Source organism: Schistocerca gregaria, chromosome 4, assembly GCF_023897955.1.
Source record: "Schistocerca gregaria isolate iqSchGreg1 chromosome 4, iqSchGreg1.2, whole genome shotgun sequence".
NCBI lineage: Eukaryota > Metazoa > Arthropoda > Insecta > Orthoptera > Acrididae > Schistocerca > Schistocerca gregaria.
This window is the reverse complement of record NC_064923.1, coordinates 395,304,717-395,325,113: the sequence shown is the minus strand read 5'-3', so window position 1 is coordinate 395,325,113 and position 20,397 is coordinate 395,304,717. Positions and strand designations below refer to the sequence as shown.

The window sequence follows — 20,397 nt, the reverse complement described above, 5'->3', positions numbered from 1 at the left end:
GCAATCCATGAGGATTTATTTCTTTTAGTAAGACAGGACTTGTACAAAGTGATATGTATCTTAAAATGTAATCCTCGTTTACCAAGAAAGGACATCCCTTATCATGAAGATGCCTAATTATTTGTTAAAGTATAACTTGTGGATATTTTATGCTTGTTACAGGGTAAAATCAGTGATTGTTTCGTAACTTAAATTCTACTGTTCACTTATAAACAAATATAAATTCTGTAATAATGGTAAACATTTGGGAGATGAAATTCTAGTAACCTTAAAGTATCTATTTGGCTATTTGGAAGCATGTTAGCAAAGACAACCCATAATTAATTAAAAAGTAATTACCAGTTTTGTCGAAAATATTGTTTGTGTAACAATATATGTTAATTTCATGATTTAAGCAAATAATAAATTCGACTTAAACCGTGTAGCAGAAGAAACTGTTAAAAAGAACCAATTTTTCAATGTATTCAGTTAATTTAATGAGTTAAGTTTTAACTTCGAACAATGTATAGTTTCAGCACCTATTATTGTGAGGATATAAAAGGGTCCGATTTTTGGTCCCGAGACAGTCAGTCCACAGCCAAGTTTCAGGCGAGAAACCTGTGTTGATTAGAACAACAACAATGCTTCAACTTAAATGTGAAATAGGTGTTACACAATTAGGCTGTGTGTTAAAGCAATGGCAGCGTCTGCTCTGCACGTACCTACCTATTCTTCAAGTACTGTGAACTCTGTGGTTAGGTTTTACTACTCATAGATGTTAAATAGTAAGCTATTGTAGCAGTATGTGGATGTTCACCTGCAAACTATCAATGAGGCTTATCGAAAGTTAAACAATAGTGTGCTGGCCATATATAACTGTGTATTATTTGGGGGTTGTGAACAGTGAAAGTAAACAACTGTGAAATGCAATGGCTCACCTGTAGGCTACATTACTTACAGTAGTCAGTGTTGAAATTAAAAACTCCATTTTTTAGCCAGTGTAGCAACGCAGTACGTCAACACCGAGGACAATCAATGAAGAAATAAAGCATGGAACGTCGTCACAGGTTCAATGTCTATTTATTTGTTTAAGATTTTGACTTAATAGCAACAGTGCATGACTGCCTCTACTGACCTCGAGTGAGCCACACTTCTGAAGTTTTAGGTTATGCATTGCCCATACCAATCTATCAGGTAGCATCATAACTCATGCTGCTCACCCCAGAAATGTCGTAACATATTAACATGTAACTGGTGTGAAAAATTCCCTGAGCTTTAGTTTTAAAGATAGGGTGCAAAGTTCTCCAAGTCTGACCAAGTGAAGGCCCTCTATAAGAAAACAGTTGGTTTCGAACAGCATGAACCTGTGTAGAGGCTTGAGCAATTTTAGTGGCGGAACTATTTTAGCTCACTGGAGGGTCATAAAGGGAATAGCAGGTGACATTCAGTACCCTGGATCATTTATGTAGTACTGAAGGTAAATAGAAAGCTGTTTTGCAAACCAATAGATTGGGCTGGGCAGTGCACCATGCCAAGTCCGCATTGTATTGTGTTCTACCTTCATGAATGTTTGAAGTGTATGGAACTTACAGTGGATGCTTCAGATCTACCATATAGGGTTGTTATCTTAGAAACAGTGTCTCTGATCTTTCTCAGGTTGAATGTGATTTAAGTATACCAATGAAGGTGAACAGAAAAATCAAATTTACACAGACTGGAAGCTTCTGGGAAATGGAGAAAATGAGCTCAACTTCAGAACTTCAAATTAGAACATGGGAAAATTAGCACCATTGAGAAGATTTCTCAGAACAAAACATTATTCTCTGAAAAGACTGTGTGAGGGTGTACATGCAGACAAGGAAAAAAAATTGTGGATTTTTCCCAGATATCCTGTTTAAAAAATATACTTTTTCCCTGGACAAAAATACACTTTTTCTGTGCTAAGTGACAGTATGTTTTCTGTAGATTTTTCCCTCAGAACTGTAAGACTTATCAAACCTTTGGATGGTTAACGTGTTATACACTGGCGTAGAACTTCCCGAAAAAGAAAAGGGGAGAGAATTTTTGGAAAGACTTTTTATGAAAAAAAGGAAAGAAGTTTTGAAAAGACCTTTGTTGTGCAGAAACATACACCTATTACGAAAGTATAAATTCAGATTGCATGCACCAAACACAGCATGTTAGTTTCCGGAACGTTGAAATAGACATTGTGATGAGCTTTTGTAAACCAATCATATTTCATGCTGCATCATCTCGCCAGCCGATTATAGCAGATATTCAAATGGCTCTGAGCACTATGGGACCCAACTTCTGAGGTCATCAGTCCCCTGCAGATATTCAGAGCATAGGACACATGTTATAGTCAGCCAATAGCAAGATCACTGTTACGTAGCGTGAACACACAAAGAGGAAAAGTTATGGTTTACATTAATATACATAGTATAGCTACAAGAAAAGCTAAGCTTTCACATATAATATTGGTCTCTACAATTAATAAGCTAGAAGAGAAGCTAAGCTTTCACATGTAATATTGATCTTTTTTGTGTTATACTTTAAGATACATCATACAAATGTGCCAGTAAATTTAAAATAATGACATAAATGTCTGGTCTTCTGGGCTTGGAATTCTTGTAAATGGCTGGTCCTCAAAGTGTTCAGTTTTAAACCGCTCTGTGATTTAAGAAATTCATCCCACTGTCTCAAACATAACATAATTCATCTTGCGTAAAAAGAAATTTACTTTGAAAGTAACACTTTTCGAACCACCGTTCGCAATACTATCCCGAGACTGTTGGAAATAGGTTCGATTTAGCAGTTGCCAGAGAGTGCCAGAAAACAGGCATTATTGCACATGCACAGCTGCAGTGGCGTAGTGGTGTAGGATGTCCATATGGACAAAACACGAAGAGAGCTTACATTACACCATGAAAGAACAGGACATCAGAGGATACTCCAAGAGCATCGGAATTTCGTAAACCACACTAAAATGCATAATTCAGCTTGAAGTGCACATTGGTTTTTTCCAGATTCACAATGAAGTAGGTCCCATCTGATATTAAGCTTTTCAGAGTGGTTTTTGGGAGGTAAATTTTCTTTGAGTACCAATATTGTACTATGTCATATTTGGTTCTTTATTATGGCATAATGCCATACAAGGCAAAGGATGAAAATGTGCACCTGAAATTCAGCGAACAGCTAAAACTAGCCAATATTGTGAAATGAAAAACTACATTTCAAATAAATTGAGTGCCTCAGTGGAAAGATTAATAAAGCCAAAGTTCTTTAGCAAACTGACAAAAATAACTTCATAGTTCTGCAAGGCAATTAATGCTTGACTGCTAATAACTTGGAAACAAAATAAAATCAGAAAACTGAAACTAATAAAAGTTTTTGCCCTCCCTAATTATGTGAATGTATTTTCATTCACTTGACAGCTCCTGGCCACAAAAATCCGTTTTGTTTTCTTTTGACGTGGGAGCTCGTACACAAAGAGGAAACTTAACGCAAACATGGTTCACATAGATACTAACCCCCTCCTTCGCATGCACAAATCTGGCAGCTAGGGCGCGCGAGGAAATTTTTTCTCATTGGCATCTGGCTGCTTGCTGCTCTGCCGATCCAGCAAACAGAAACACTCCAAGTAGTGGGAAGCAGGAGAAGATACTGCTCATACACGAGTCAACTGCGCATGCACGTGAGCCCGCTGGCAACTTGTCAAACGAACCTAATGTAAACAGTTGTGATGTCACGCTCATAGAAAGCAGTTTATTGTTACGAAGTATTACACAGTCTTCGCCCTAAGGCCTTTGACATATTTATGCTGTTTGCAGACGCTTGTGCGTGCATGGTGTTTTGTTGTTGTAAATGGCACATTTCCTTTGCCACTCAAGTTTTATTTTTGTTTTCCTCCCATTTATATTTTATTGCTGCAGTGTCATTCTCCAGTAGCAGGATATAGTAACATTCTTTGCTAGAGAATCACTTCTTACCAGTCAAAATTACAAAAATTTAACTGAAAGCAAAAGCAATGAAAAATACTCGGAATTCTGAAAAATTCCCAGGTTTTTCCCAGTTTTCTCCTGGAAGAAACAATTCCCGGGTTTTCCCCAGATTTTTTGGGTCGTACACACCCTGTTGAGTGTTATTCTAGTGGCATAATCAAGACTCATCCTGGCAGCACTCCACACTATGCCATTCAACTGATGCAAGTGGGAACTTATGACACTAGATAGGGCAATCTGCACTTACGCTATGCTTGTGTCATTAGTCGCATCTACAAAATTGTGTTTCGGCAGTAGACTGTGAAGAGTTTTTACACTGGTTTTCAGTTTATGTTATTTGTTCTGCAAAGTTGAAGTCTAAGGAAGAGGCATTCGATATTCTCCCAATGTCACCACAATTGTTAAACTATTAGGTACTCTAACTACAGCAACATAGTATACAAATTGTAGTAATAAATTAGTATTAATTAATCCATTGCACTTTGGCAGGAATAACAATGTTCACAATAACAATATTGGATAAGAAACTCTTTCATTATGGCCACCTTATCAAATGAAATGCCAGGAAGATAAATTTGAAAGTAAACCAAAAGTGTTTCTCCTTGGTAAATGTTTCCATGTGTCCGAGACATTTATACTTTAAAATAATGTACTGAAAAAGTGTTGTTTACTTACTTCTGTTGGTGAACAAAATGCCTTTACTCTAATATAAAACATATCCATAAATTTTAAAACATGAGCCATATTAAACTGTCTGCAAAAGAGAGATTCATTCCATGGAATGAATCAACTAAATCAGACTGCTAATAATTTCCAGGTATGCAGCCGGATCCCGTCGACATTTTGCCATGATATTTCGGCCCAGAGACGTCCGGCCATCATCAGGTGAGTACACAACTATTGAAGAGCCCAGGTGCAGTCGCGGTATTTATGCCGATTCTCGCGCACGTGTTGACATGCGCGGCATAGCCGAGTTGTACATGCTGCCCTCGGTGGTGAAAGTAAAAGATCATCTAGTCATTGAATTATAGATTCACAGCGGAATAGACAGCGTCATTCGATACTCAATGACTAGATGATCTTTTACTTTCACCACCGAGGGCAGCACATACAACTCTGCTATGCCGCGCATGTCAACACGGGCGCGAGAATCGGCATAAATACCGCGACTGCACCTGGGCTCTTCAGTAGTTGTGTACTCACCTGATGATGGCCGGACGTCTCTGGGCCGAAATATCGTGGCAGAATGTCGACGGGATCCGGCTGTATACCCGGAAATTATTAGAAGAACAAATACGCCGGGAAAATTTCAGAAGTCACACTAAACCAGACTGCATCAGAGCCCAAATATGACTATACTTAATGGCCTGAGTGCTGAGAGTTATATCCTGAACAGGATGCAAGAAGTGTTACAGAACAAAGCAAGTTCAGTCACAAGATGCTTAACATTAAAAAAACATACAATTAAAGGTACTGAAATTGGATATCTCGATTTCAAAGAACTAACAAAACCAGAAAATCTCAACCAATGGTGATATGTGCCCCAAATTGCGAAACATGCTTGGCAAGGGACAGGTTATGTTTACTACGTGCTTCAGAGCTCTGTTCAGTTTTCTTTGTAAGAAATAACTGTGCAGCTGCATGGGCATTTGGTGACAGCTGACAGGCTGCAATTCATCTTCCCATAAATGCCTGGGATGCTCTATAAGATTAAGTCATTCATCAGAGCTGAAAAATTGTCCACATTTTTGCAGTACTTCATCTTTGGCCCTCTGGAAGTTGTCAGTATACTTCCTATCAACACCACGGATGCAAAGCACCATATGCCCTTCCACCACCACCACCACCACCACCACCACCACCACCACCACCACCACCGGTTTTGTTTTCCCAGGATTTTACTGTAATTGTCATTGGTAACATTTCACACTCAAACGAATCATTCTGAAGACAAACATGATACACCAATTGAGAGCACATTCCTTCATTCATTCATGGTCCAATCTAGAGGTTTCTGGCTCTACAATAAAAAGGTTTAACTTTCTAGGTATTCACAGCCAGTGTTATTTTGGATTAAATAATTGTGGGTATTGAACCACACTACTGTAACTGCAAGAACAACTAAACTGCCAACATTTTCACAAATTTGCTGCAGTTTTCAGACCCGTTCACTGCTGTATACTGTCATTTTTTGTTACCTGCTATCTACCAGCATCACATATCTGAGATGTCATTGACAATTTGATGAGGGAGTTATGGATGGATGTTTGTACGGTATGCTGCTGTCTTACTCTAGTGCTGATCGGAAAGCAACTCTAGAAGGTAGTGTATTGGCTGTTTACTGCATGTGCCACTCTGGTAAGTGACCAGTGGGCAAACTCTCAGTGATTGGAAGGCAATAGCATATCAGCAGCTTGTATCCAGGGGATGATGCTTTCCTGCAGCAAGGTGTTAAAGACACACGGCAGTTTGCTCTCGGCCACTATCTGCACAGCCAAACCCAGATCATGTGGCACAACTGGCTAGTGAACACACATGGTCCGCCACCATAGGTAACTCCTTGTTCGTGTTGTTACGGCTATTGCCTTTCAACCACAAGAGTTTGCCCACCAATCACTTACCAGAAAGGCACAGGCAACAGATAGCTGACATGCTCTCTTCTACCAATCATCTTCTCGAGTTGCCTTCCAATCAACCACCAGGGTAACACAGGCATAGCGTACTGTATGGCCATCACTCTGTAACAGCATCTTCAAATTGTCCCATGACATCTCAGATATATGACGTCAGTTCCATCAGATAACCAGAAATTACAGTACATAACAGAAGACATTCACTAGTACAAAGCAGCGAGTCGCACTGAAGAGGACCACAGCAAGTCAGTCAAAACATCGGCAATTTACTTGTTTTAGTAATTACAATAACATGGTACAATACCCAAAACTATTTTATCCAAAATGAAAAGGTTAATCTCTGCATGGCTTTGAGAAACAAACACTGCTATAAATCTCGTACTACATCCAACTGCTTTGGACTTCTGACAGAGTCTGTCAGGAAACTATAATTCCCGAGAAAGTTACAAGCTGTACAAGCAAATGCCATGCACCTACTGTTGGATTTTGCTGTTCATTTAAGGCTAACTACCAATCTAGTTGTTGGCGTTACTTTTGGCCCAGCTCTTACCAATCTATGACTATAGTCTTCTGTGCCTGAAAACAATTTTCAAAGCTTTGAAATGAAGTTCTGTGGCACAATCAATGCTGTGGAGACTGCTGTCTATGTCTAAACTGTCTCAGACTCCCAAAGATTCTGCTCTACAAAGCAATCTCCAAATGGTGTCTTTCTGACATCAAATAGTAAACTTTGCATAAGACTACAAACTGCTTACAACAAAACTGATAACTATAAAAAATTATGAACTGTTAGTACTATTTTTTGTTATCTTGGAAAAACATGGATAACATACCTTATCAAAGCAAAGAGTATTTATTCCTAGCAGCCTCTAATCTCCAAGCATTTTCTGAGGCTATCTGACAATTATCACTTTATCGTTAAGGTGAAAATGGGAGAGAGGGGGGGGGGGGGGGTTGTCTCTTCTGGATCAACAGTGACACTTTAATTGTATTGAGAGTTAGTAGGGCAACAGCATGTAATCCAATCATCAATATTACTGCTAGACAATAATAGGATATTTTGCATTAAACTGAACAATAAATGCATAAGAGAAAGCACTAATCCTTCACCTGGATTGTTTTCAAAGAATCCATCATACACAACAAAATTATTATTTTGTGGTAGAATATTCCTCAGACCATAATGTTTTAGAAGGAAATTCATGAACTTCTCTGATGGTCTGTCAATTGCCAAATGAATGGGCAAGACACTCTCCTCCTGCAACAAGGTTTTCAACATCATACAATGAAGCAGCAACTGGAATTATTTAAAAACACACAGAAAATTTAAATTTATTTCCAGTGAACTGTTGCTAAAATTAAAAATGGCTGTGTTGTAGAGCAAAAGTCATACTACTGTGGTTGATTAATGATGAGTGTATAGAGGTGTGTACACATTTATCATGACCTGACCCAGCTACATTGGTGTGCAGCTAAGAAGACAGTAGTTTGATGCACTCGACTCAGAAAGGAAAGGAGAGTAGTTTGCAAAATCAAAAGTGTGCTCTCGTTTCTGTTCCACAACACATACTTCCCTCTAAGAAATGGTGACACTGTGGTATGCATCAAATGGAGACATGTTTCACACTTTCAGCATTTGAAAAAAGTTATATACATGCAATATTACTGCTGATGATTATTAATATAATACGTATTGTTTTTGTTTTAGGTGAGCCACAACAAACACTGCAACAAGACAATAGCTGTCACACATGTGCACTAACATGAAAATCATTTCTAAATGTTCAATGTGCAGCACAACGCTTACATTACAAGGCAGATGCCGTAGAATTACACTGTTGCACTGGTGCATTAACTGGGACGGTGTCTATAGCACAAAACATCACACCACCACTTGTCTTCTTACTTTCAAATTATTCTAGTACCTATTATGTTAAAGACCTACCATCCTTTCAAGCAGTTTGCAGAGGAAATTGGTGAGTAATTGGTTCATAGCTGTCTACAGACATGGGTTTCTTGCCTGGTTTAAGGATCAGAACAATGATACTATCTTGTCACTGAAGGGAACACTCCTTCTAGCCAAATATAGTTGAAGACCCTGAGTAGATGGAGTCTCTGTAACATTCAGATGTTAGCTCACCTGATTATGAATTTAATTGGCGCCAAACTGTTTGAAGAGCCTGAAGCATTCCAAATAAGTGAAACGTTCATTGTCTAACTTGCTGTGACAAGGATTAATGGACAGAGAGATGTCTCCAACTTATCTTTTGTTTGTTAAAATGGTAGCCAAGTAAGAAGAGGACACCGATGCAGTCACAAAGTGCAGTGCATGATATTCTGCAGAAATCACTGCATTGGAACAAATACCACCATGAAGGAAAAGACCCAGAACAGTTATTGGTCTTTGGTGGCCCAGAAGACAATGAAGCTTGGCCCACACCTGGGATGAAAGGTATACATTCCCTAACAGAAAACATAACACTTCCAGTATTCCCTTTTACTACATTTAATTAGATGGTGAACCTTTGTGAGAAGCCATTTAAAAGTGACGAAGGCAGTCTGTGAACGATGCCAGTCAAAACATTGCAGGGGCCCTTCGAGGATCCTGAAAAGCTGTTGCTATGTCTTTGGTCAACTAGCGGGTGGCAGAGAGGGAACTGCTATACCCCTTTCTACAATCCAACTGTGTATTCTCCCAGAGCTATAATTTCATAGATTTTTTTTCTTTCTTGTTTTATTCGTGATTTTTCGCAATAAATGCTGATACATTGAAATATTACAAAAATATTCATGGTTCAATGGTCTGTAGATATCATTGTTGTAAGAGAGCCTGTTTTAGACTATCAAGACAAAACAATCGAGTGGTAGAGTGGTGACTTCGAGAATGCTGATTGCTGATGTACAGCATCACTGCTGTGTTAGTTTTCATGTGTGCAGACATGGATAATACATTTATATCAATAAGTGTATTGTACTGTGTCAACTGCAGAAAGACAATGATTAATACTGAGTAAACTGTGAACTATGCACTCTTCTTTACGTGTGGATAAACCAGGACAGTTTTCACATGTGTAATAGACATAAAGAATTGATTCACTAGTGAAACAATGTGTATGCACAATATCAGCCTTGAGTGTTTTGAGAACTGTGATTTGATGTGATTAAGCCTTGGACTGAGTCATATCAGTCACTGAACTGAAACAGTTTCATGGGTGCCACAAGCAGAAAAGTGTACTGGATGAATATTCTAGATAAATCTGTCAGTTCTACATTTCAAATTTTCACACTTTTGAGCTGCAATCCCATGGCATCAAGCTCATGACAGCAACCACAACAGTACAGGAGCCTTATTAGATGTTCATGGTTAATGTTGTTACCAGGCCCATTAGGGTATATACGGGGCATGAACAGCATCAGATGTTCAGTGATCATTGTGAAGGACACACATATCATTTACTCATTTGAGACAGCATTATCAGCACCCGACAGAGTTTGAAAGGGGCCTGATTGTGGGTCTCAGTTTGTAGATCTGGTTGAATTGTGCAGTATCCACATTTATGGAGCATTCGGATGTGATCTGGAGACATTATTTTCAATGTAGAATCATGAAATTCCAGCAACACATGTCAACTTCACCACACTGTCTCAGAATCCTGCAATGAGGTGAGGGACAGCCAATGGGGTATGTTTGAAAAAGATTTAACTGTGAACAGGTTCTCAGTTTCAAAAGTAATGTAAGAGAATGGTAATTATTTTCTCTTTAAAATAAAATGTTCATGAATTCATAATATTGTAATTTTTCAATCTACAATACAGTGTAGATGATGTTTTTGCTCCCCATCCTTTCCAATAACTTTTCTGCTAATGACAAAAATAATAGTGACATGTGCTCTCAATCATTCAGTACCTTTAAATACACTGCCTGACAAAAAAGGGAATCACCTAAACAGGAGGAGAAATCAAAATGAAACTTCATGGATTGAGATGATCTGATGTTATTGCAATGATTACAAAATTGATTCACATTTACAAGTAACTTGGCTGTATGAACCGAAATATCAGGATCACAATACATCACCTATGGTCTGGACACATACATTGATTTATTGAGAAGGGGTCATAAAACCATTGTATACTCTGCTGAGCAAGCTAGCTCACAACTGTTGTAATCGGTACTCAATATCAAACACAACGGCACTGCAAAATTGTTGACATCCAAGCTGGTCCCACAAATTTTCTATTGGGGACAGATCTCATCATCTTGCTAGCCATAGGAGTAAGCCTAATTCAACATCATGTAGACAGTTCATAAAGATGTGCCATGTATAGAAGAAGCATTGTCCTGTTGAAAAATCGAGCCACAATATTGCATTATGAGAGGTAACACGCGAGAACACAGGATGTTTGTGATATACTGCTGTGCTGTCAGAGTTCCCTCAATCATGGCTCCCCACACCATGACACTGGGAGTAACACCACTGTGGCTCTCCTAAACATTCGAAGAATGAGATAGAGAACTCTCCAGGTTGCCATCATACTCGTCAACAATGGTCACCTGGAGCGGTATGGAACCACAATTCAACACTGAACATAATCTAATGACATTTATCAGCTGTCCGTGCTTCCCAGTCATGACACCACTCCAAATGCAGCCTTTTGTGTTCCTGTGTTAAAAGAATCCTATGTGTAGGATAGAAATTCACAAGTCCAGCTGCTGCTACTATTCGACCAATGGTGTCTGAATGTTGCAGGAGTCCAGTACTTCTCCTCAGATGGCAAATGCTCACATGAAGGTGGTTGTGATGTGCTTGTACAATGCACTAATCCTCCCTTGTGGTGGTCGAGCAAAACCTTGACAATGAGTACTCCAACCCTCAGGTACCCATGTAATCTAACAGCAAGCCACTGTCACATCCAAATGGCCCCACAAATCTGGTTATTACAAGATTCGACTAGCCAGACAAATAGAAAGCCAGAAGGAGGTCCATTCCGAACACTGTTATGTGCTGATAATGCTGTCTCATACAAGTACATTGCATCTCCAAGTCCTTCACAGTGATCACTCAACATCTGGCACTGTTCACACTGTGCTGTACCTTAAAAGGCCACATAACAGCACCAAACATTTACAACTTTCATCACTTTAGTGTCCAATCTACCTATCACAGAGAACTGCAATTCGAATCAATTATGTATCTGCCAATGGTGCATTCATGTTCTAAGTTTCATTGATACCCAACCATGTCTTCTGGGAGCTTCACTCTTTTTGTCATGCTGTGCATATTTTGCATACCCATTTCTCATGCAGTAAACAAATATTTTCCAGAAATTAACAGTTTTCCAACCCACCATTATACACCAGACACACAAAACTACCTTAACAACCACACAAAACTATCTTCACAATACTTAGTTCTGACTGGCCAAGAACTGCTGCCTGTGCAGTATTCGAATTTTACAGCTTTTTTTTGTATTATTACACATTGTTGGAACGATCGGTGTATTTCAAGTAACTGAGAGCATTTCTGGAAGCATGCATACTTATTATTCAACATCATCTGCAATATGTATTTGTAGCAACTATATTTTATGCTAGCAAATAAAGTTTAATTTTCTTGATTGTGTTTTTTTTATGTCTGAGTAATTATATGAGTCTGTTTTATAGTTTTCGAGTTACACAGTAAATTTAATTTGATTCTTTTGACTCATAATCCCACACTTACAATTCATCACCGTTAACAAAAGCACTACAGTTTATTCACTCCAACACAACAAGATTAGGTCACCATTTTATTACACACTCATTTGTTGTTGTTGTGGTCTTCAGTCCAGAGACTGGTTTGATGCAGCTCTCCATGATACTCTATCCTGTGCAAGCTTCTTCATCCCCCAGTACCTACTGCAACCTACATCCTTCTGAATCTGCTTAGTGTATTCATCTCTTGGTCTCCCTCTACAATTTTTACCCTCCACGCTGCCCTCCAATGCTAAATTTGTGATCCCTTGATGCCTTAAAACCTGTCCTACCAACCGATCCCTTCTTCTAGTCAAGTAGTGCCACAAACTTCTCTTCTCCCCAATCCTATTCAATACCTCCTCATTAGTTATGTGATCTACCCATCTAATCTTCAGCATTCTTCTGTAGTACCACATTTAGAAAGCTTCTATTCTCTTCTTGTCCACACTATTTATCATCCATGTTTCACTTCCATACATGGCTACACTCCATACAAATACTTTCAGAAACGACTTCCTGACACTTAAATCTATACTCGATGATAACAAATTTCTCTTCTTCAGAAACGCTTTTCTTGCCATTTCCAGTCTACATTTTATATCCTCTCTACTTCGACCATCATCAGTTACTTTGCTCCCCAAATAGCAAAATTCCTTTACTACTTTAAGAGTCTCATTTCCTAATCTAATTCCCTCAGCATCACCCGATTTAATTCGACTACATTCCATTATCCTCGTTTTGCTTTTGTTGATGTTCATCTTATATCCTCCTTTCAAGACACTGTCTATTCCGTTCAACTGCTCTTTCAAGTCCTTCGCAGTCTCTGACAAAATTACAATGTCATCGGCGAACCTCAAAGTTTTTACTTCTTCTTCATGAATTTTAATACCTACTCCAAATTTTTCTTTTGTTTCCTTTACTGCTTGCTCAATATAAAGATTGAATAACATCGCGGAGAGGCTACAACCCTGTCTCACTCCTTACCAACCACTGCTTCCCTTCCATGCCCCCTCGACTCTCATAACTGCCATCTGGTTTCTGTACAAATTGTAAATAGCCTTTCGCTCCCTGTATTTTACCCCTGCCACCTTTAGAATTTGAAAGAGTATTCCAGTCAACATTGTCAAAAGCTTTCTCTAAGTCTACAAATGCTAGAAACGTAGGTTTGCCTTTTCTTAATCTTTCTTCTAAGATAAGTCGTAAGGTCAGTATTGCCTCATGTGTTCCAACATTTCTACAGAATCCAAACTGATCCTCCCCGAGGTCCGCATCTACCAGTTTTTCCATTCGTCTGAAAAGAATTCGCGTTAGTATTTTGCAGCCGTGGCTTATTAAACTGATATTTTGGTAATTTTCACATCTGTCAGCACCTGCTTTCTTTGGGATTGGAATTATTATATTCTTCTTGAAGTCTGAGGGTATTTCGCCTGTCTCATATATCTTGCTCACCAGCTGGTAAAGTTTTGTCATGACTGGCTCCCCCAAGGCCGTCAGTAGTTCTAATGGAATGTTGTCTACTCCGGGGGCCTTGTTTCGACTTAGGTCTTTCAGTTCTCTGTCATACTCTTCACGCAGTATCGTATCTCCCATTTCATCTTCATCTACATCCTCTTCCACTTCCATAATGTTGTCCTCAAGTACATCATCCTTGTATAGACCCTCTATATACTCCTTCCACCTTTCTGTTTCCACTTCGTTGCTTAGAACTGCGTTTACATTATTTAAATTTAGGTCAACCTTTCCCCTTGTGTTATACGGCAGGATGGATGTTCGCATCAGACACATCCCACAACCTCTTCAATGCAATCTGACAAGAGGGTATGAATGTGAGAGTAGAGGTATACAACTGCCGATTGGCACATCTAAGAGTCGAACATGGTAATTCGCCCATTGGGCAGTGACAAGGGAGTTACATTATCACCATAAAGTGGTCATGTCACAAAGATCATCATGTAGCAGCCACTGTAGCACAGGCACGAGACTAGGGGACGAGATCTTACGATCAACAGCCAAAAAGGTACCATGGGTGGCATTAAAGTGGATAGGAGTATAGTCACTGAGGAGACACAGATCAAGATAAAAAAGAAGCTGTTCAATTAGAATGCTCCAACCAGATGACATAGTATTTACCCACACTGGGTGCTGTGAATTGAAATCCAAGTAAGAAAAAACTGGGGGAGAGTTGCTGGATTAAGGTATTCATCTCGAGGTGCAAGTGCCTTGCCTAGGTGTAAATAAATGTTCCAAACGATGGTCACTGGGCTATTCACACATGGAATGAATAACAAACAAGGGTCCTCACAGAAGATCAGTAAGTAGCAACAGAGCAAATATGAGTAAATCGAGCATTTAATTTGCAGTATCTGTCACTGGCATGCAATGATTAACTGAATCTGAGCTTGTCCTTGCACCACAGGGCAATCATCATTGGCACAACTGTGTTAAGACTTACAGAAATTTTGCAACAAACAAAAAGCATCTTTTTATTAAATTTATAAATTAGAAATCAAAATAATATCAGTCAATAAGAACACTTAACCCGAAGGATGTCTGCACAATATCCTTTCAAGATACTATCCATACCAGAAATTTTCTGTACTATTGTATTATTTAGATTTCTTCCAATGTTGACTTACAATACACACAATCAAATCTATTTCCTTTACATATTTTGTAAGAGAACAGAGACTTATGACATCCTGTATACACTAACACAATTGTGACGGCACACAAGTTGATAATTTTACACAGCTTTCCAAGTGTCTTCCTTGGCTGTAACATCAACTCCAATTTATTCACTCAGTGCAATTTTTTCATTTATTTTTCACATCTTTTCATACTACATTTTACTACATTAGTACTTCAGCTTCAATATACTATCCATTGTAAAATGCAGTATGATGTAAAAATAGTCTTAATGTGGTGACACCTACCTGCAGCATATACTCATACAATATTTTTCCCATTCCCATACGTTGCTTTGACTCATGGATGTAAAAGTCTAGTATACAAAGAGGCTCCACTTCTTTATGGGCTCCAGTTGCATCAAACACAAACAGTTTCTTCCGTCCCACTTTAAGCAGGCCAATAACTGTACCTTTCCCACTGAAACATTGTAAGTAAAACGTAACATTCATTAAAATATATTTTTGAAGAAAAAATAAATCTTATCAATGAAATATTAAGTATACAGTGCAGAATGAGGCAGTCTGTTTATTAGCAACTGGCATAGAAGCAACTATAGCATGAACGTTAATGCAGGAGCAGGACTGTTCAGGTTTTGTAAGTGGTAGTGCCTTCACTGACATAAAAAGAGGAAGCACAAAATGTGAAACTCTGATTAATTACAATGTATGTACTATGTTGTTGTTGTTGTTGTCTTCAGTCCAGAAACTGGTTTGATGCAGCTCTCCATGCTACTCTATCCTTTGCGAGCTGCTTCATCTCCGTAACTACCACAGCCTACATCCTTCTGAATCTGTTTAGCATATTAATGCCTTGATCTCCCTCTACGATTTTTACCCTCCGCACTTTCCTCCAATACTAAATTGATGATCCCTTGATGGCACATAACATGTCCTACCAACCGATCCCTTCTTCTAGTCAAGTTGTGCCACAAATTCCTCTTCTCCCCAATTCTATTCAGTACCACCTCATTAGTTACGTGATCTACCCATTTAAATTCAGCATTCTCCTGTAGCACAACATCTCAAAGCCTTCTAGCCTTTTCTCATCTAAACTAATTATCGTCCATGTTTCACTTTCAAACATGGCTACACTCCATACAAATACTTTCAGAAACAACTTCCTGACATTTAAATCTATACTTGATCTTAACAAATTTCTCTTCTCCAGAAAAGTTTTCCTTGCCTTTGCCAGCCTACATTTTTTATCCTCCCTACTTCAACCATCATCAGTTATTTTGCTCCCGAAATAGCAAAACTCTTCTACTACAGTAAGTGTCTCATTCCTAATCTAATTCCCTCGGCATCACCTGATTTAATTTGACTACGTTCCATTACCCTTGTTTTGCTTCTACTAATGTTCATCTTATATCCTCCTTTCAAGACACTGTCCATTCTGTTCAACTGCTGATCCAAGTTCTTTTCTGTCTCTGACAGAATTACAATGTCATCGGCCAACCTCAAAGTTTTTATTTCTTTTCATTGGATTTTAATTACTACTCCGAATTTTTCTTTTGTTTCGTTTAGTGCTTGCTCAATATAAAGATTGAGTAACATTGGAGATAGGCTACAACCCTGTCTCACTCCCTTCCTCACCGCTGCTTCCCTTTCATGGCTTTCGACTCTTAAATGCCATCTGGTTTCTTGTACAAAATGTAAATAGCATTACGCTCCCTGTATTTGATGTCTGCCATCTTTGGAATTTGAAAGAGAATATTCCAGCCAACATTGTCAAAAGCTTTCTCTAACTCCACAAATGCTACAAATGTAGGTTTCCCTTCCCTTAATCTGTATTCTAAGATAAGTTGTAGCGTAAGTAATGTATCAGGTGTTCCAACATTTCTACAGAATCCCAACTGATCTTCCCTGAGGTCAGCTTCTACAGTTTTTCAATTTGTCTGCAAAGAATCTATGTTAGTATTTTGCAGCCATGACTTATTAAACTGATAGTTTGGTAATTTTCACACCTGTCAACACTTGCTTATTTTGGGATTGGAATTATTATATTCTTCTTAAAGTCTCAGGATATTTTGCCTGTCTCATATGTCTTGCCCATTAGATGGTAAAGTTTTGTCAGGGCTGGTTCACCCAATGCTATCAGTAGTTCTAATGGCATGTTGTCTACTCCCAGGGCCTTGTTTCGACTTAGGTCTTTCAGTGCTCTGTCAAATTCTTCAAACAGTAGTATATCTCCCATTTCATTTTCTCTTGCGTCCTCTTCCATTTCCATAATATTGCCCTCAAGTACATTGATCTTGTATAGACCCTCTATATACTCCTTCCACCTTTCTGCCTTCCCTTCTTCGCTTAGAACTGGGTTTCCATCTGCGCTCTTAATATCCATACAAGTGGTTAAGGTCTCTGTAATTTTCCTGCAGGCAGTTTCTATCTTACTCCTAGTGATATATGCCTCTACATCTTTACATTTGTCCTCTAGCCATACCTCCTTAGCCATTTTGCACTTGCTGTCGATATCATTTTTGAGACGCTTGTATTCCTTTTTGCCTGCTTCATTTACTGCGTTTTTATATTTTCTCCTTTCATCAATTAAATTCAAAATCTCTTCTGTTACCCAAGGATTTCTATTAGCCCTTGTCCTTTCACATACTTGATCCACTGCTGCCTTCATCACTTCGTCTCTCAAAGCTATCAACTCTTCTTCTACTGCATTTCTTTCCCCCATTCTTACCAATCATTCCCTAGTGCTCTCTGAAACACTCTACAACCTCTGGTTCTTTTTGTTTATCCAAATGCCATCTCCTTAAACTCCCAACTTCATGCAGTTTCTTCAGTTTTAATCTACCGTTCATAACCAGTAGATTGTGGTCAGAGTCCACATCTGCCCCTAGAAATGTCTTACAATTTAAAACCTGGTTCCTAAATCTCTGTCTTACCATTACATAAACGACCTGAAACATTCCATTGTCTCCAGGCCTCTTCCACGTACACAACCTTCTTTCGTGATTCTTAAACCAAGTTTTAGCCTTGATTAAGTTATGCTCTGTGCAAAATTCTACCAGGCAGCTTCCTCTTTCATTCCTTACCCCCATTCCATATTCACCTACTACTTTTCCTTTTCTTCCTTTTCCTACTATTGAATTCCAGTCCTCCACGACTATTAAATTTTCCATCTCCCTTCACCATCTGAATAATTTCTGTTATCTCATCATACATTTCTTCTCTCTCTTCATCATCTGCAAAGCTAGTTGGCATATAAACTTGTACTACTGATGTAGAAGTGGGCCTCTTGTCTATCTTGGCCACAATAATGTGTTCACTATGCTGTTCGTAGCAGCTTATCCACGCTCCAATTTTTTTTATTCGTTATTAAACCTACAAGTATTACTGCGACTTGATTTTGTATTTATAACCCTGTAGTCATCTGACCAGAAGTCTTGTTCCTCCTGCTACCAAACTTCACTAATTCCCACAATATAAAGTTTTAACCTATCCATTTCCCTTTTTAAATTTTTTAACCTACCTGTCCAATTAAGGGATCTGACATTCTATGCTCCAGTCCGTAGAACATCAGTTTTCTTTCTCCTGGTAACAACGTCCTCCACAGTAGTCCCCACCTGGAGATCCAAATGGGGGACTATTTCACCTCCGAAATATTCTACCCAAAAATTATGGCTGTATTTTGCCCTTGCTTTCAGCTGTGCTATATACAAGGAAAAACCACTTACATCATCACATTAAGAGTGCTACATAAGACACTGCACTCATGGTTTTTTTTTCCATTTGTGATTCTGTTGACCCATCACAGTTACTTCTGATTCAGCAGTTGGTAAAAAACACAAGGTGCGATCAAAAAATTCAGTGAATTATTTTTTTTTATAATAATAACTGCTGACACTTCAACCGTTTGATGTAATCTGTCCAACATCCTGATCCGTTGAGACTGGCAGCACCAAGATGGAACACGTTCTAACTTGTCAGAGTTCAGAGTTGCAAGAGTGAAGTTGTGCCTGTCATGCATTAAGAACTTCGAATATCATATGAACATTTAAGCTTTGTTCCAAATTTGGAAAAGAAAGGAAAAAACAAAATGCGAAATAAACTTGTGGAATGTTGAAAGTGGTGTATAGCAATAATGCTATAACTCTGAAGGCTATTTACAAGTAGTAAAAGTGATTTGAAAACAAGAATGAGTCAGCAGAAGACTAACAATGTTCTGAATGTCAAACTTACAAAACGTGGCAAAAATTCTTCATTCACACAAGCGAATAACAATTCAAGAGCTTACCAAAGAACTTAACATCTCATATGAATCTGCGCAAAGAATTTTAAACAAATATTTGCAGATGAGATGAGTGAGTGCCAGGGGTTTGTTTCCAGACTTTTCAGTAATGAACACAAGGAAAATGGTGTGCCAGTTTGCACAGAGTTGACGGATTATCTTCATTCAAATCCCAATTTCATGTCTAAAACTGTAAGTGTAGATGAAACCTGGGTCAATATGTATGACCCTGATCATTCCAACAGGAACAATTGTAAAAGCCAAAATGGAACAATGGCTTCTTTCTTCATAATGACACCAGGCTGTGCCTCATCTTCCATTTGATTCCTGAGTTTTTGGTTGCAACAAGTGCTCCTGACTGTCCACATCCACTTTACCCACCTGATTTAGCACCAAGCAACTTCTGGCTCTTCCCAAAAATTAAAACCATACTTACAGGAAACCTTTATGTACCATTCCCAACACGGTGGGGGCCACGGCAGAGTAGATTAATGCCCTTCCAAAGGAAGCCTTCCAGTCATGGATTCAACGTTGGTATATATGCATTGCTTGCCAAGGGCAGTACTTTCAAGAAGATTAAATCAAATGGCAAATAAGCTAATTACATTGTTTCTAATAAAAATATTCACTGCCCTTTTTTTAATCACACCTCATATGCACTGAGGGTTGGGAACAAATAGTCAACTATTAATCCTTTTACTGCTGTGGGCATCTACACACGTCCTGCTATGCTGTTTGCTAGGTGCTGTGGACTGTGTAAGTATGCCACTTTGGTTTTCCTACACTGCTATGAATGTCTGTACAGCATAATCTGTATCACTTCAGACATGTGGGTTATCTTCATAGTCTCTGATGTTATTGAATTTAGCATACGTTAAAATTCAGGAGTATGTGTGAAACACTTTTTCTCAAAAAAAAATTCCTGTCCCAAGATACAGGCCTCCAAAGATGACACTGTGAACACCATGTTGAAGATGCAAATTTCCAAAAATTTTTTAAAATGCCATCACTCTGTAACAGTTCTAGATATTTTGTTACAGTTTTTTTTATTTGAAAGATAGTTGCTTTGTGATTACAATGGTATCCTCCATTTGGACATACCTTTCAAAATTCTTTCACTGTC

At 38.6% G+C, this 20,397-nt stretch overlaps 1 protein-coding gene across 2 annotated transcripts in view; it reads right to left on the bottom strand.

Annotated features, from left to right (window-relative positions):
• The window catches only part of LOC126365854 (alpha-tubulin N-acetyltransferase-like), a 101,697-nt gene that overhangs the window by 66,729 nt on the left and 14,571 nt on the right, over window positions 1–20,397 (bottom strand). For both annotated transcript variants that reach the window (XM_050008516.1, XM_050008517.1), the window contains exons 3-4: window positions 15,284–15,455; window positions 7,724–7,871 (exon numbers count right to left, since the gene is read on the bottom strand). In XM_050008516.1, coding sequence (XP_049864473.1) covers window positions 7,724–7,871; window positions 15,284–15,455 — 320 coding nt within the window. The remainder of the gene's footprint in view (window positions 1–7,723; window positions 7,872–15,283; window positions 15,456–20,397) is intronic.